Source organism: Cibotium barometz, chromosome 27, assembly GCF_041138505.1.
Source record: "Cibotium barometz isolate CiBa-2024 chromosome 27, ASM4113850v1, whole genome shotgun sequence".
NCBI classification, from domain to species: domain Eukaryota; kingdom Viridiplantae; phylum Streptophyta; class Polypodiopsida; order Cyatheales; family Cibotiaceae; genus Cibotium; species Cibotium barometz.
The window spans coordinates 20020337-20038355 of record NC_141072.1 but is presented as its reverse complement, the minus strand read 5'-3'; the positions used below and the strand labels follow the sequence as shown (position 1 = coordinate 20038355).

Genomic DNA, 18019 nt, shown 5'->3' with positions numbered 1-18019 from the left:
GACAACACTCGAAATGTGTAGAGAGCTTTTGGCAAAGTACCCAAGTGAAGAGGAGAAAGCATGTGCACGAAACAAACCGGCAATTGATGCATCTTACTTCAGTAGACATGGGAAAGATGTACACTTGGACAATAGTATGGAGGACTTGGGAGCTTTGCATTTTCCCAGGATTCGTAGCCTATGGGTGCAAGCTCCGACAAGCAGCAAACCTTGGGAGCAGCTTGGGATCCCCGCAAGAAAGAGAGGGTACATGCAGCTGTTGCAAGGTTCTTTTATCATGATCATGTAGCATTCAATGTTGCTAGGTCCCCATATTTTATTGAAATGGTCCAGGGGATTGCCTCCTCGTCAATGGATTCGGAGATAATTATGGGAACCTTGCGAATTGTCACCTCCACGATGACTATGATGATCACAGGAAATCACATGAAGTCTGGACTTGTTTGTGGCGCTGCAAGCTCGAACATTGTACCTCTTGGTTGAACTCGACCTACGGATCCGACACAGTTTCTAGTGCCTCTTTGGTATCCCTTTGTCCTTGGTCTTCTACTATGGTACTTTTGTCCTCTTCCTTGATCTTTACCACACTTGCTTCCACTAGAGTACTGTGACTCATCATCGCGAAAATCTTCTTTATTTCTTTCCAATACTCTTCTTCACTTCTTTTGTCGTCTTTTCTTGTTTGCCTTGCTTCTTCATGTTGTTCCCTTTCTTGCCTTGTTTCTTCTTCACGTTGTTTCCTTTGGCGATCTTGGTCTTCACATTCTTGTTGGTAAATCTTTTCCCTTTCCTGGGATTGTCGTTCCAACATTGCCCAACTAGCTAAAGTTGGGCAAAGAATGCTTATTGCAGATGATTGGAGTGACACTCGAAAAAGGTCCATTCATGGCATGGTTGCTTATTCTCGAGGAAGAATGCAATTCATTTTCTCACATGATGCTTTTGGGACGGGAAAAACTGCAGATCAGCTTGTGGAAGAGTGGGCCCAAGGTATTGAGAAAGTTGGCCCACAGAATGTTATTCAGTTTTTAGCTGATGGTGAGGCAACAAATAGAGTTTTCAAGTGGGAGAGAATGTAAGATTCCTCAACAGCCCTGAATGGTGTATAAGTTTTTACCTCAATCCCCTATAATCATCCCCTGTAATCATCCCCTATTTCAAAATGCAAAAAAATATTGTTTTCCCTTGTTGTGATCTAAAGAGAGAAAATATTATAGAGAGAGGTAAATCAGAATTGAGATATTTTTAGATACAAAGTTGCTCCTAATATATAAGCTAAATTCCCTTGAAACAAAAGTTCAAAAAGAACTTTCCAATGTGCATTAGGAATTAATTAAATATGTGTATTAAAGGCCTTAGCCTAAGGATCCACATTTTCAGAAATTTTTGGATTAAGGTCGAAATAAGGTTCCAACGGGCCAATAGGATTAATCCAAGTGTTAGGATGACAAAAATTTGTCAGGCAAATAAAGCTGAACGCTTTAGACAGGCTGGGTTGTTGCAATCTTTGCAAATCCCAAGTAATAAATGGGAAAGTATTTCCATGGATTTTATTACTGGATTGCCAAGAACACATCAAGGCCACGATTCTATTTGGGTTGTGGTAGATCGCTTGACAAAAATGGCTAGATTTTTACCAACCCGGAAGACTATTACAACTACGCAATTAGCTCGACAGTTTATCGAGCAATTGTTTAGACTGTACGGGTTACCGCAGGACATAGTCAGTGACAGGGACTCTAAGTTTACGAGTGATTTTTGGAAACTTGTTTTTGAGAAGTTGGAAACAACTTTGAATTTGAGTTCCTGTGATCATCCTCAATCTGATGGCCAGACTGAAAGAGTGAATCAGATTTTGGAGGATATGCTTCGGGCATATGTATCCAAAAGACAGAGTTCATGGGAGGATTATCTTCCTATGTTAGAATTTGCATATAACAGTACTAAGCATACGAGTACAGGGTTTAGTCCTTTCATGCTTATGTATGGTTTTCAACCAAGATCACTTGTTACAGTAGGATTCTCAGGACTTCAGCATGATGCAGCACGTAATTTTTTGCAAGATATGCAGGAAATGTTACAAGTTGCGAAGGAATCTATTAGAAGTGCTCAAGACCGAGACAGGTTTTATTCTAATAGACATCGTTCACCTAGAGAGTTCTCTGAAGGAACGATGGTGTATTTGCGAGTTCCGAAAGTTTTCGAGACTTTACGGACAGGTAGATCTCCGAAATTATCCCTAGATACTGTGGACCATTTCGTGTTACACGACGGATTGGTTCAGTTGCATATGAATTGGATTTGCCTTCTCATGTGAAAGTTCATCCTGTATTTCATGTCAGAAGACTTAAGGAAGTACTGGGTGGAGCAGATCACTTAGTTACTCCTCAAAGAAATTATAGATCCAGGACATGACATTTGTTCCGCACGAACTTGAAAAGATTCTTAGATTTCGTGAACGAAGATTGCGTCATACGCTTACCACGGAATACAAGATCAAGTGGAAGGATCGTGTTGAGGAGGACGCTACATGGGAGACATTGACTACTCTTCAGAGAGATTACCCTAGCTTTTTAGTGAGCTCAGGAGTGAGCTCTTAGAGGAAGGGGAGTATGTCACGTGCACAATGTGTATCTACCGTGTGCTATACGCATGCAAGACTAGTTTCAAGGCTTGGGGAAGCTTGGAACTAGGCAGGCTGATTGATGAGCTGAGTTAGGGAAATACTAACGGGCGGGCACCCAAGTATGGACGGGTGGGCACCCAAGTGTGGACGCTCGATGACCGGCCAAGAGCCTATAAAAGGGTGGCCAAGGTTAGTTATTGTATTATAGAGAGTCTCGCGAGTTTGTGAGAGCTCTATGGACTTGGAGCCTAGATCTAGTGCAGACGTGCACCTGCTTTATGCAGCCGAGGCCGACAGCAGTCTGGAGGCCCGCGAGGGTAGCTTCGTGGCGGTATGGGATGTCGCGAGGAGGAGATTGGTCGGTACGTCATCCTAGTAAGCTCAGCTCGTGGCTCGGTGGGGACAGCCAAGACTGTGGGCTTGCCCACGGCTGTCATGGTTGGGAGGTGAGTCAGGCCTGCACTCCCTTGCTTGTTTGTTTGTTTGTTTGTTTGCAGGATTCGAGTTTCGAACCAAGATCGATCACGAGGGGATCCGTGGGGATTTGACAATCGGTCCCACATGCAATCATTCAAGCAGAGTTTGCGACGGCCCAGTTGTTGCATAGCGGAAGCCTTGATGTAGTCATCCAAAGGCCTAAGCTTGATTAAGAACAAGATGTTGAATAAACATGATTAAGACAGAGGAGAGAGAAGACGAGAGTGATTGGTGTCAGGGTTTTTCTTGTATTTAATATTGTACAAAGGTTGCTTACTGAATGTACATGGCTAAGGCCCTTGGTCAGCCCCCTTTGACCTCTGGCCCTACATACTCTTCTACTAATAACCTCTATACTGAATGAATGATGGAATGACTTGCTGGAAATGATTTATGACTTGTGCTTATATATATGCAAGGAGGAGCAGGTCAACCAGTTACTAAGGCTGTCGACCTGTTGCATGGACAAAAATATACATGAAATATACTAAATAAATGGTGTGTTTTACCTTCCTGAGCTTGCCCACACCTACTGCCCATTGCTTAGCACCTGTCCACCAGCTACATGAGTACCTGCTGGCTGCTGACAAGGATCTGCTTGCTGCCGACAGGGTTCACATGCCCCTTCTTCATGCTTATGCTGATGATATTGATGTTGTGGATGATGATGATGATGAGGCCGCTGATGGTGGTGATGATGATGATGATGATGAGGCTAATATTGATGGTAATTATGCTACTGCTGATGCTCTAACTTAAGTCCTAACTGCTGTCCTAATCAGGGATTATGATGTTCCTGCTGGAGATTAGCCATGGCACAGACGTGCACGTGACACCGATGGTGGTGGACACACTTTTTCAGAGTCACCTACCGCATCAGCACGATGAGTCCCGATGAGTCCCCACAGTTGCCCAAGGCTTGCGCTAGAGTCCTCTCAACAACTCGTGCATGAGGGTGACACTCGAGCATGGTACGTCTGAGTTTCCACCTAGTTTTCAGGACACAGGCTCCAAATGGACCACCTCCCACCTTTTCAGAATAGCTTGGACTTGCCTTTTCTCCAAATCTCCCATGGGGATGCCAACCGGATTATTCGGTTCGACCTTCTTAGCCTCCACATAAACAGCACATGGATTGCACCTTCAAAGCTCCCCTAAAGATGCACTTCTACAAAGATCATGTCCTCAACAGTGGGGATGACTTCATCCAGCAACCAGGCTACCTAGGTATTCACATGTCACATGCCATGCAGGTCGCAATTGGCCAGCTACGAGTATCTACAGTGGAGCCAGGGCGGCTCATATGGAGACCTCCAGAGGAGAGGATCTCCACATATTAGCACATAGGTGTCGAGACAGAGGAGTATTGTACCTGTCACTACCTAGTGTACTATGAGATCCGCGGGAGGTCCACTGTCTTCTATGAGGGTTTTCGCCCATTATCCAAAATCATGGCCTTCTTCGACCAGCGCTGCTTGGGACTCTTCCTATCGAAGCTTCACAAATATAGAGATACACTCCTAAGAGAGTGTCGGCCACAAGCCGCCACCCCTCCCTCCCCCTTTGTCGCTAGTTGGGCATTCTCTACACTTCCCAACCTATGAAAGGGACAGGCTCCATAGTGTGGACATGACACCTCATGGCAAGGGACTTATGTCTACACCAAGGGTCATGTGAACTGGCACCTCATGGTAGGGGACTAAAGTCTACACCAAGGGCCTGTAGGTATGAGAGGCTGGGGATTTTCGTCCGCGCCCATGTCCAGATTAAGGTATTTTGGTTGGCCTAGGGATGTAATATCTACACCCGGAATGACAGCCTACTACAAGCTAAATGAAAGGAAGATTTACCAATACATTCTTATGCATGGCATACTAGCATGCTTGGAACTGCTTTTGCGTGAAATGTTTTACTGCCTGCAAGATCTGTGTCTAGTTTACGGGCAAGGGAAGCCCACCCGCGAACCGTGCGCATGAATCTGTATTCTAACCTAACTTTTGGGCTGTAGAAAGATGGTAGGCGTGCCTCGAACCTCTATGTAAGAGTTATGGCTAAATTTTCTGTTTTGCAGGTCCACACCTCATTTAAGTGTGGACAGACAAGTTACAAGAGACTTTCATTCACACTTCATTAAAGTATGGACAGACAGCTTACAAGTGAGTTTGGGCACTCCGGTCGGTTAGGCTAATAAACAGGCACCCAAATTGTGTGGACGAGCATCCTCCCACTTTTTGGGAGAGGTGTGGTCTATGATGAGGCGGACCAATGGCCAGCCTTTATGAGTTTGGAAACCTCAACTCTCACTCACTCTCTCTCTCTCTCTCTCTCTCTCTCTCTCTCTCTCTCTTTACCTTCCAGTTCCAGTTTCATTTTCTAGGTGCCAGTAGTATCATCTTTATTTTTCATTTTCTGGTTTTTTATCCAGACATTGTATCAGATCCACCATGATGTAACTTTTTGGTCTCATAGGTCATTATGGCCTTTCGAAGACGTTAATATAACATTTCATTTCATTTCATTTCTCTCTCTCAAGTAGGCACCAACTTCTTGTGTGCATAAGGAAAGTGGATTTTCAGCAAAACCAGTCCAAGAACTTGCATTTTTGCTTGCTCTCTTGTCCCTCTAGCTCTTGGAACAGCCAGCAAATGGATCCCTCATTGCTACCCTGTTACATAATGTCCACCCTTTAGCTAAATGGGAATGCCCGGACGCTAGCGTGCCATGCTAGTGACTTGGTATCGTGGGTGACTCCGCATTAAATGCTAGTTTCCTAGTGTTATTGGTATAGCTTGAGACCATGCTTAACGGGTGTATGTTGTTGAGGTGTAACAAGTAGTGCCATGCTTGACAACTGTGTAGTGAAGTAAAACAAGTGGACTACACTAGACAACTGCACACGGGTTTATGCCAATGATGTGTCATGCTAATTGAAGTGTAACAAGTGATAATACACACCATGCTAGATGATGTCTAAAATGATTATAGTTGCCATACGTTTAAAAACGGGAAGTATTATACAAGTTTTATACTTTTAAAAACATTTTTTTATTTTGGAAAAGTTTTTAAAATAAGCTTTTTATTCATTAATTTTTTTAGTTATAATTATGGCCTACATATATAGTTTTTCAACCTAGGAACCACAGATTTCATGTATAAAAGTTAAACTTGCGCATAAAACTCAAGTGTCAACAATTTGAAGCCTAATGATAATATATTCACATGGTGGCGGCGATGAGTCTAGTGGCGGCGATGCCATTCAACATTAACTTTAATATTGATTTACCAATGATCATTCAACATTTTAATAATTCATGTACATTGTAAACTTTAAAAACCATAAGAATGATAACTAAAGAACAATCACGACGGTATAGGCTAGAGCTAAGAGACAACAGGTAATAAAATCCACAATCCATGCTCAAAGTCGAATCAAAATGATACATCAAACTGAAGTCTGGGACAACTTGCAAGGCCCAAGTGGCAAGGGCCAAGACCAACCAAGTGGCAAATGCTCAAAAACTCAAAAAACTATGTAGTACGAGGATACTGCATCACATGCAGCAGCCATACAAAAACACTACACATAACACAAGTGCCAAGTACAAACAAAATAAAAATAATGTCAAGACTCAAGACTGATACTTTAGAGTCTACACATCCATCTCAACATCAGATGTCACAGCCTCTAAATCTGTAGTGTAAGTAGATGAATCATCCGAATTATCCAGATCTACCTCCTCTATCTATGCGACAGCACTCCGAATGGTGCCAGCTCGAGCACTAGATCTCGCTACTGATGAACTGGTGGTGGCCTGAACTCGATCTCTAACTCTCAAACGGCTCCGCATGGTGCAAATCGGCTGCATGGTCTCCTCGTAGCGCATAGCATAACTGTCTCACTCATCTGGTGGGATCTTCAGAATTTCCTTCACCTTCTCAATGTCAATCAAGTCGACATTCACCTGGTGAGGCTCAATGGGATTGCCTTTCTCCTCAAGAAGACAAAGGTTACAGTGGCAACACACCAAATGCTCCAACTAAGCGGTAGATAATATGTTCCTCTTCTTTGTATGGAAGAGAGCCCAAGTACTCCAGTTTCTCTTACAAGAACCCGAGCTGCAGCCCTGTGAGAGAACTCTCATGGCAATGCTTCTCTACCATTCAAGAATGAGAAAATCTTAAAAGCTTCTATAATAAATGAAGATTCAAGAAGTTCAGGAAAATTCACTAAAACTCCACTTTAGCCACAAAGTTCCTACCAGATGGGAAGCACCAACGCCATATTTCTCCCACCATGACACAAGCTCAAGTTGGCACTCTCGTAGGCGAGCAGTGGGGGACCCGAAGTGTTTTTTTCTATGCCATTCTCAAAGTGTAGGCGCTCCTGCTCTAGTATCTTCAACTGTTGCACATCTCCACCAATCAAATCATCGATGTACTCCCTCCGGCCATCCTCCAACCCCTCACATAAGAATTGCTTATCATCTCTCCATAAAGGATGAAAGATGTGTGCAACGACAGCATGAATTTGTCTATGAAACCAATCCCATCGAGTGAGCCATCCATTGCAAAGACCCGTAACCCTAATTGACGGTTGAAACATTATACATAAAACATTGAAATTCAATATCCAAGTTATGCATAAGTGCTACAACTTACAAGTCAAAATTACAAAGATAAGGGTGAATGTTCAATGCAATAATGTACTTACTCCTCTTCTTCCAAGCCTTGTGCCTTGTTAATGCATTCACCGATCTTGTCCATGTACTCATACAATAAGCCAAGTGTGTTGCCCTCCATATCGGTGATGCGTAAGACACTGTAGAATGGCTATAGAATCCTCACCAACACTTCAGCCTTCTTCCAAAAGGCTTCCTCTCCCATGATAATAGTTTCAAATTTCACATATTTGCCCCTTCTTTCTTTCACCTCGTTTATCTCAAACCATGCACGTGAAACAACTATGCGCAAGAGTCCAGCCTGAACTTGTAGTGCCCTGTCAACTAGAATAAACATATAAGCAAATCTAGTGGAGTGTTTTTGGAGCTACAGCTCGCTCTCTACTCTAAAGATGTTCAGTATCTTTGGTCTCTTTGTCACAAATTTGACAATAAACTTTAAAGTGGCCAACACTTTGGCAACCCACAACATCTTCCCCACATCCTCCATCAACAAATCCAAGCTATGTGATGCACAAGGAGTCCAAACAATTTTTCGAAGCTTCTCACACAACATACGGCCCGTACTAACACAATTAGAGCCATTATCTATAATAACCTGCAGTATGTTCTCTAGGCCTATCTCCATCACAGCCTCGCGCAAGTGTCTCCAAATAAACTCCCCTGTCACCATTGTACCTGGCAAAGAGGGATCAACAGCCTTTAAGAGCATAGTGCTCTTGCAAGAGGATACCAAAATGTTATACACACTTCTTTTACGTACATCTAACCATCCATCACATAGAAGTGTGCACCCATATTTCTCCCATTAGCTCTAAGTGGTTGTATGTCCTCCTCTACCTACACACACTCTCTCCTAAGCTCGCGGGTATGCAAGGCCTCGTATGAAGGTCCCTCCTACTCATAGCCGATGCAGGTCACTGCCCTCATGCAACTTTTCCAGCACTTTGTCGTTTTAGGACTCAGGAGCAGATGAGGCAAAGGCGGGAGCAAAAGTGGGCTTTATTACAGGTAGCCTTCCGTGTGTAAATGTCACCACAATAATTACATCTCCATCCCTCTACATGGTGCATTCACCGGATCAGGAGTTCGTCCCATTTTAGGAGTCAGGAGCATATGGGGCAAAGGCAGGAGCAAAAGGGGAAACCGAGAGCAGATGGGACAGAGACGGGAGCAGAGGGTGGGGGGCAGAGGCGGGAGCAGCACGGGGGACAAACGCGAAAGCAGAGGGTGGGGGACAGAGGCGGGAGCAAAGGGTGGGGGAGCAAGGCGAGATCAGAAGGGGCAAGCGGGAGCAGTGGGTGGGGGACAGAGGCGGAAGCAGTGCGTGGGGGGGCAAGGCGAGAGCAGAAGGGGCAGGCAGGACCAAATGGGACACAGACGGGGACAAAGAAGAAGGCGGCAGTACAATCAAGCTCAATTCAACGTAAGTTTTACAAAATGTGAGGGTAAATTTTTTAATTAAAAAAAACTACCTGAAAAAATGCATCCCAAAATCTCGGACGTTTTGAAACGTACATGTTTTTTAATTTTTCAAAAAAAAAACGTTTTTTTGCAACTATAAATGATATTCTCATCATAGTGTAACAAGTGATGTGTATGTTGTGTTTGTGCCTATCAACGTTTCATATTGGGATTAATTGTGGAGATAGCAATTAATTGAAACAACTAGGTTTACGTATGTGAGATAGGTAACGAGCAGTACGTGTGTCGCACATGGAGAATCTTGCCTATATTATCTCGTATACATGACTCACAATTGGCCAACTTAGAGTGTCTTCTCCCTGCCTTAAAAGTCAAGAGTGGCAGAGTTGATGATACCCCACATGAGGATCGGATATGCACAGTATGCAACAAATGACAGGGGAGTTCTTCGAATGCCATGACATGCTTCCATCATAAAAACTAGATATTCTCTCGGCCATCAGATCTGTATAGACTGAGGAGGGCATCATTATTAGTTGATCCGTATATTCCCCGGTACAGGTTCACCGCCGATATCACATCTGTATACACTAGTAGTGATAGTCGTTTTCTTTCAGTTACGTTTTCCATAGCTCAGTATATCCATGGTATTATTGAATCACTTATGGTCTCATAGACCATAAGTGATGGTCGTTTTTCCTTCTCTCAATTACTTTTTCCATGGTCCATGGTGTCATCGTATCACTTATGGTCTCATAGACCCTTGGGGTCTTTTGTAGATGTTAATATTACTTTCTTTCTTTTCTCTCTCTGTCTCTCTCTTCCTGCACATATGCACACACAACATATACAACCAAGCTTGACTAGGGTTCTTGTAATACTACATACTAAAAAGTGTTGATAAAATTGAAAGCAGGCGAGGTAATTGTTCAAAGATGGAGAGATTACATGGAACATGGTTCACGTGTAATATATACATCAAATCCGGTGCAAAGATATTGTGTCACATTGCTTGGCTTCTCCATATTATCCTAAGAAACAAACTTAAAAGAATTAAACCCTTCAATGATAAATCATAACTTGAAAGCTTGAGTTTTAAGTACAAGACTACACAAATAAGGCTAGCACAATATTAGAAGTTCAGCATGTCATTACAAGGGTTGGTGAGCCAATGAGGTGATAGCCCAAGTGGTGAAGATGTTTGCCTAGGACCAGGAGGTCTTGGGTTCAAAACCCCACAAGGTGCTTCCTCGGCGGCATCGCCTACGGGCAAATAAAATTTGCCTATGGGCAGTGAAAAATGGTAACCAGGGGAGGATCTTGGGCCTAAGGCCAAGAGCAAGTGAAGAAAGAAATGGCAAAAGTGTACAAAAGATAGAGTAGTATGAAAGAAAAGAAGACATAAGAGAAAGGGAATGTCGCCTTTTTTTTGGGGTGGGGGTAGGTTGGGGGGGTGTAAACTAGCACTCTAGTGTGTGTACGCTTAGGCTTTTAATAAAGCAGATCGAATGCGAGTGTGAACAACTGCTAGTGTGTGTAAGTTCTTTGTGTGGGAACAGCCCCTTAAAAGGATCTTATGTAAGCAATGATGTGTGGCAAGGTGACACCTCTAGAAGAGAAGACCAGCACCGAGCTATGTACAAATAATACATAGTTCATTGTCATGGTCGTGAACCCTAGCAAATAACCCTGATTTGGCAGTGTCCCTCCTAAAGCCATTGAACATAGATGCATAATGAGGCATATGGGTATGTTACACACCCCCTACACATGATCTCAAGAAACACTACAATGAAGCTACATACCAAATGCTCAGCTGGCCAAATGCTGCCTAGTGGCTGCACTTTTCCCATAGCATACTGCAATATGGATATTTCCTAAGAATGCTTTCTAAGATCTGTTATTAAATACTCAATAGGGAAATTTAAGAGACTCATACATGGACTAAATTATACCATTCACTACCAAACTAAACCCTCAACTGGAGTTGAGACTTATACATAGACTAAATTATACAGTTCACTACCAAACTGAACAATCTACTGGAGGGTTGAGATGAGGGAGACTCACGTTTAGTTCACTCGTTCGCAACCGTTTTGAGTTCACCCTGCTGCAATCTACAAAATGCAATTTGTTTTCCCCCTTTAGAGATATGCTCTTTTCTGCTGCCCTCTCAATAGCCACCATTACAGCATGCCTCAGTGGATGCCAACAACAACTCCCTTGGCGCTCACTTATCTGGTTGATACCCTCATCTCTGGTATGGCCATCACCATCTACTTGTCTCTGTAATCAACAACAAGCAATTCATCTTTGCACAACAACATTGCCAAACTGGTCTCCTTGTCAGCTTTTTAGAACAATATAAATTAGGGACATTACAGATAATTTTGCAACTTAAAAGAAGGCAAACTTAGCAGTTAGATGAACAAGTGTTACCTGTTCCGGTTTGTTCAAACTACATGTTGCATTAATCCATCCACCTGTCTCATCATGACCAGCTGAAACGACGAGTCCCACTACAGGATCAACTATGACTGCACCATTGGTAGGCTGTTAAAAAGCAAGAAAAATAAAGTGAATGCGGTTATGGACAAGGTCGCCAAATCTTTCATCAAAATTTTGACTCGAAAATACATAAGGTCACCATACATGTAATCACAACTATTCTTCTGGAAAACCTGTCATGGTTACCCAATACCACCCCCACCCCTAATCCTCACCTAAAATCACACTCTCTTTAGCTGAAACCTGGATCCACATGTAGTAAACCTCTTCTCTAATAGATTGCCAGACCTAGACTGGACATTGAGACCCGCATGGCGCAGGCTCACCCAATCTAGCACAAGGCCACCACCGGACTTTCCCCTACACAATCAATCCCATCAATGAACATCTTGAGAGCTCCACCCACAATACAGGTGGTATAGTGAGAAATGCATGGGATTCAGTATATTTCACAATGCGCAACAATCCTCATACACCTGACACAGTGTTCAAGTACAAATGATTGATCAACTCACATGTCGCACAAATTGCTAGTAATACATTGCTTAGTCTCCTGTACATTTGTGACTTTATGGATTGTTAGCTGAGGTTCCTAGAATGCAAGTTAGCATGTGCCCTCACAAGCCCAGCCACCTGGAAAATTGGCACTCTGTACACTTCAAAATATACGAAACAGATATCACCCAATCTTGTGTGTTCAATAAACATTCTAATGCCTCATCTTGTATTCCTGCTGCACTAACCAGTAAGGGGTTTTACTCTTGAAAATTACAAATTCACCAAGAAACACTTGCATAAGTACCTGACCAGCTTTTGCAGCAAGCTGTGACTGCCTGATAGCAGCTCTCATAAATTCGCATATAATTTCCAGTTCCTCATTTTGAAAATCTACAACAACTTGACGCGAGCTGCATCCAATTAATCATTCCTTCAAAAAACATGTACATTGGTACAGGCTACTCTAGTCTAATGGATTCACAGAGATTCCATTCTCAAAAGGGCACCATTCAAGAGAGTTATTGTTCCCTGATAAAGAGAGGAAAGATCATAAAGGCAAGTTGCTTTTGCCCCTAGGCAAGTACTCTTACTAGTTGGACAAGAAGTTGAACCCCAAATTGTGAATGATTATTATGCACTACATAGCATTCTATGTCACCTTGATGGATGATAATACGATTGAAACACCAGAAGAAGAAAAACAGCCGCTGAAGACCGAGTGACCTTTGAGAAAGACATACCTATCATGGGCCACATTCAGCCTTTCTTTCTATGTCTGAGACTAGTCCCAAATAAGCTACACTCCTCACATGATAAGAAGAACGCATTCAATCTAAATCGAAATAAATTAAGCACAGCACCTCAACAAAGACAAGGAGGGGGGGGCGAGGAGTCAGGACCAATTGTACAAAGGTTCTTGGGTAATTTGTATGACAGTTGACCACTCAAAACCTCTAAACACAGTTGAATGGGAGCACAAATTTTGCATACTTGGCAGCATTTGGATGATATGAAGTAGGCCAGAGCCAGCATTGTTCCTCCCACTCCTCACGGGAGCATGCTTCGTGTTGTGAGACCTGGAATGTTTGGGGAAAAAAATGTAAGCAGTATCAAGCAATTCAATAACTCTTGTCATGCCACTAGCATAGAAGCTGATGAAGCCACTTAACTCATTTTTCATATGGATTTTTCATCAGTGCTATTGTATGCACACATTGTCAGTGAGCTAAGTTGCCATATATACAATAAAAACTGGCGGGGTATCCCATGCTAGGCGATATTTAGATCTTTTGAAGAGAATAAATTATGTCTATTCATGACAATGCTATAGCATATAAAAGATATTAAATCCTATGTTAATAAACAAGCCCCCTGAGATTTTGATTTACTTCAGCAACAAGCACACCACAGAGATCATTTTTCTAAACATATCAGACTCAGCCAAATGAAGGAGTCACTCTTGAAGCTAGCCTCAACACATGGAAAACCTGGAGAACTAGATGGTCAATGATCATGGAGGATTAAAAGCGTAAACCTAATAAGCCCAAAATAATTAAGCATTAATCAGTCTGTACTCTCGGAAATATACAACAGTCTTCTGAAGAACATGTGTTAAAGGAGTTCCAGTCTTCCTGTTCTTGTTTGTTAAGTCTTATGAATCTGATTTTTCCCTTATTTCCAGACTATCCATAACAGGCAGACTGAACTTACCTGTCCTTATTTGTTAAGTCTTATAAATCTGAATTTTCCATAACAGGCAAAGACTGAACTTAACTGTTGCAACAAAAGGCTGCAACGCATACTCCTCTACTAGCTCAGAAACCTCAGGCAGCACTTTGCTTGAAGACCATTCAACATCACCACAAGGTACAAGGCACAAAATGATAGAGAGTTCAACTCCATCTGTAAAATAAAATACAATTATTAAAACCAGTATTGAAATACAACTTGAAATTTAGAGTTATCAAACCAACCAAAATTTTAGTTGTTTTTTGAAAATGTATCATGCACTAATAGATCAGTGTGTTGGATTTCTATGTTCGATAAGTGTTTGGTTCATGTGCACAATTTAGGTGCTTGATTAATAAAAGCCAGCAACTTCCTTTAAGGGACCTGACATTTGAATCCAAGCTCAACTTCTTATCCGAAAGCTAAGCAGCTTGCACAGCAACAGAGTAGCAGCAGCACACAGCAGTGCAGGCCAGCAACAGCACTTCTTCCTAGCAACGGTGGAGCTTCCCAATAGCAGGCCGTGGAGCAGCAACAGCATCTCTACCTGCCTAGTGACTGTGTCTCCTCCTGGATGATGGTGTTTTTTTGGGCCTTCGCTATTTCAATCGACTTATCCACTTTGGTGTTTTTGCAATTCTTCCACCAGCTTCTCTTTCTCTCTCTACCTCCCCACCCGCCCCAACCCCCAAGCATCACTGACCTCCACCCGCCAGATGCAGATCAAGGATGCTCTCTGCCGATGATACCATCCTTTCAGCCATCCAACCTGTACTGGCCAAGGACGGTATCACCATCAGCTGATCGTTTGCAAGGCTCTCCCCCACACAATGGCATGCACTCATACCACAGGCATTGGCAGCAGTTGTTTTTTCTTTCAATTCTCTTCTTTCCACGGCTTAGTATTTCCATGGCAGTATTGTATCACCGATTGGTCTCAGAGACCCTTTACAAACATGCCATTTTCAGGTAATAATAAGGGCAAACAACAGGATGGTTCTGACCAGAAAAAGAGTGGACAGCCACCAAAAAATGTGCCCAAGGATGCCCGAGATGCAAAGCATGGCTCAGGACAGAAGCGAGGGACTAATCACCTGAATTTTGCCCAATCCAAAAGCAAAAAGAGGCTTACATGCGTGATGGGAAATGTCTTATATGTGGAAGCAAAGAGCACATGGTTGCAAAGTGCCCAAAGAATCCCAAGAATACTAGAGGCTAATGTGGAAAAGACTAAGGATAATATGGTGCGTGAATACGGGGAAGCTGCCCAATAGCAAAGTGCTATGTAAAGCATGGGAGCAGCTGAAGCATCAGCCTGCCTTGTTTTTTGTTTGATGATGCCTCCACAAACAACTTTATCTCTATATAGATGGCTACCACCATAGGTCTTAATGTGGAAGACAAGGGTATGCAAATGAATGCAAATGCAGCCTTCGAGGGCAAAGGGGTGAATGTGACACCCGTGCTAGGTAAACTCCGTACTCACGTACAGATTTACCTCATCACAAGAGCTTTTTGGTGGCCCCACTCACTGGATGTGATGTGTAACTTGGTTGAACACAATGCTAATCAATACACTTAAATACACCAAGATTTAATGGACAACATGCTCAATACAAGAAGTAATTTGCTAAATTGACAAGAGACGCACAATGAGCCAGAACGGCCACCTCAAATAAAGTATATTGATCTTGGGAGAATCAAGTACATAGTGTTATGGGCATTTCTCACCAGATTTCCATACCAGTGCATATGAATACAATATTGCAAACAATGTGGTTGTCGGTGTAGACTTGCAACTACTCGCACTACCCTCTCAAGTGCCCATGTTCCCTTCCATCTGCTCTCTATTGTTCCACCAATACATGGTAACAACAATCTCCAAGAGAGCACGTAGGACAAGAGAACACTACACACGGTATGTGATCATGGAGTCCAGTTCCTCCCTCCTGCTACTTGCTTCCATATTTAAGCATCAAAGCTTACCAATTGCAAGTAGAGTCGATGACAACGAAAGCCTTCGCGATGGAAGTGTTGAAATCTTCGATTTGTTGCGATCCTTCACGACAAGTCTTCAAGAGGATGAAGGGACCTGCTCTCAATATCATCAACCAAGAATACATGTCCCGAGCAAGAGGGGAGAGGACCTCGTATGTGAGGGACCGCAGCAAACAATGCTAAGCAATGAAAAAGAGTGAGGGTATGGCCAGCTATATATATGCCCAGATGTAGGCAACCGACCAGCTCACGACTAGGGAAAAAGTGCCCAAGACTCCGTAAAGTGGGGATAAAATATGGGAAAAATATGTGAGGGGTGACCAGCCCCTCTAGCTAACATGGTCAACCCTAGAGGCTAAAATAGGACACCAAACAGGAAGCTAGCAGCAAGGAGATGATGTCTAACACTATGAGCCGGATGCCCTTGGAGGCATCCACAAAAAGCTTTCAGGAAAACACTTCCAAGGGATGATTATCTTCCAATGGGTGGAGTAAAGATGCCAGACTCAATACTTCAGATAAGAAGACCAAGTAAGTGTTCAAGGACAGGGTATGAAGGACAAGGGGACAAAGTGGAACAGATGCAGAGATCTACACCCTCTTCTCTCCATCTCTTTTACATGGCTGCATCTACGTGTTCCAAGGAAAAGTGTTAGGGCTGGGGCTAGTAAGTCTTGGGCTTTCCATCGTTGTACTTCATCTCGGCACTTTGCACGCGGGAAAACGTCTCCCACACACATAGTGAAAACGTCTCCTCCACACATAGTGGATGGTTTATTTGCGGTCAATGCAAGGAGGAGGGGCGACGCTTTTATTGTCATACAATAGGGCATACTTCTAGCCTGTCCAAACCACACGACCAACCTCGACCACGTCAGTGATAACCCCACTCCCACACAGAGCACCCAGGATGCCTCTAGTTCTTCGAATCCCACGATTGGCACCATTTTTAGCCAAGAGCTCGAAGATAAGCAGAAGGGCACCCATGACCAAGAGAATGAGCACAATGAGTTGCGCAAGACCTTTGGTTACATAGGTGGCCAAAGAGTTGTCGTCCTTTTTGACAGCGACAATACGGAGGATGTGATCACTGAACAGGCTGCTCGACAGGCCCGCTTCCCACTAACTTCGGTAGACAAACAGGTTGAGGGATTTTGCACAAGAATGACCACGAGTATTAAGTCTGAGGCTCATGGTGCTAAGTTAGTCATCCAAGTCACAAAATTTGTGCAAGATTTCATGGTTGTGCCTATTATAGGAGGCAAACATAATCTTAGGGATTCGATGGTTTCACAAATTTCACCCCGATATTGACTAGAAATATCACACTTTTCGGGTTTTTCGGAACGTGTCCAAGGCTCCGGTCATCATCAAGTGTGAACCAAGCATCTCTAACTTTCCTCTCATCAACCACATGACGGCTAAACGAGAACTGAGGAAAGGCACACAGAGTGCGTTGATCTATGTTCACACCACTCACACAGTTACTAGTGCTTCAAAGAAGTACCGAGCCCTACATGACCGATTCCTAAAGATTTTTCTTCAGGACAATCTCCCTCCTAAGCTCCCCCCATCTAGACTGGAGAATCACAAAATTGATCTCCTCCGGGACTCGAATCCCCTCAGTAAGTTTCCGTATCGTTGCACAAGGCTATGGAATCGAAATCGGACCGCCAACTCCAAGAATTGTTGCAATCAGGATTCATACGTTCCACTGTCTCTTTTTGCACCACACACATCCTTTTTGTCAAGAAAAAGGATAGATCTTCCAAATTCTGTGGATTATCGTGCTCTGAACAAGCTAACAGTTAAGAGTAAGTTCTTGATGCCTTGGATTGATTATATCCTAAAAAGAGAGGCTGAATGAAGCCAAGGTGTTTTCGAAGCTTGACCTAAAACGTGGATACCATCAAGTACGGGTTGTTGAAGGGGACATCCCGCTGCGAAGACGGCCATCCGCACCAAATGGGCCATTACGAGTTTGTGGTCATGTCCTTCAATCTGACAAACGCCGTAGCAACATTCAATTGCATAATGATGCGTTTGTTCAAGGACTTGATCAGAAAGTCTGTCTTCATTT

General features: G+C 43.2%; 1 protein-coding gene across 4 annotated transcripts in view; it reads right to left on the bottom strand.

The window, feature by feature from the left end:
• Positions 1-18019, bottom strand: part of EMB2820 (Cytidine/deoxycytidylate deaminase family protein) — a 60102-nt gene that overhangs the window by 19693 nt on the left and 22390 nt on the right. For 3 of the 4 annotated variants that reach the window (XM_086821213.1, XM_086821215.1, XM_086821214.1), the window contains 6 exons: positions 13988-14115; positions 13204-13289; positions 12518-12623; positions 11647-11760; positions 11278-11493; positions 10156-10238 (listed from right to left, as the gene is read on the bottom strand). In XM_086821213.1, the coding sequence (XP_086677339.1) occupies positions 10156-10238; positions 11278-11493; positions 11647-11760; positions 12518-12623; positions 13204-13289; positions 13988-14115 (733 nt within the window). The remainder of the gene's footprint in view (positions 1-10155; positions 10239-11277; positions 11494-11646; positions 11761-12517; positions 12624-13203; positions 13290-13987; positions 14116-18019) is intronic. The other variant, XM_086821216.1, reaches the window with a different exon arrangement.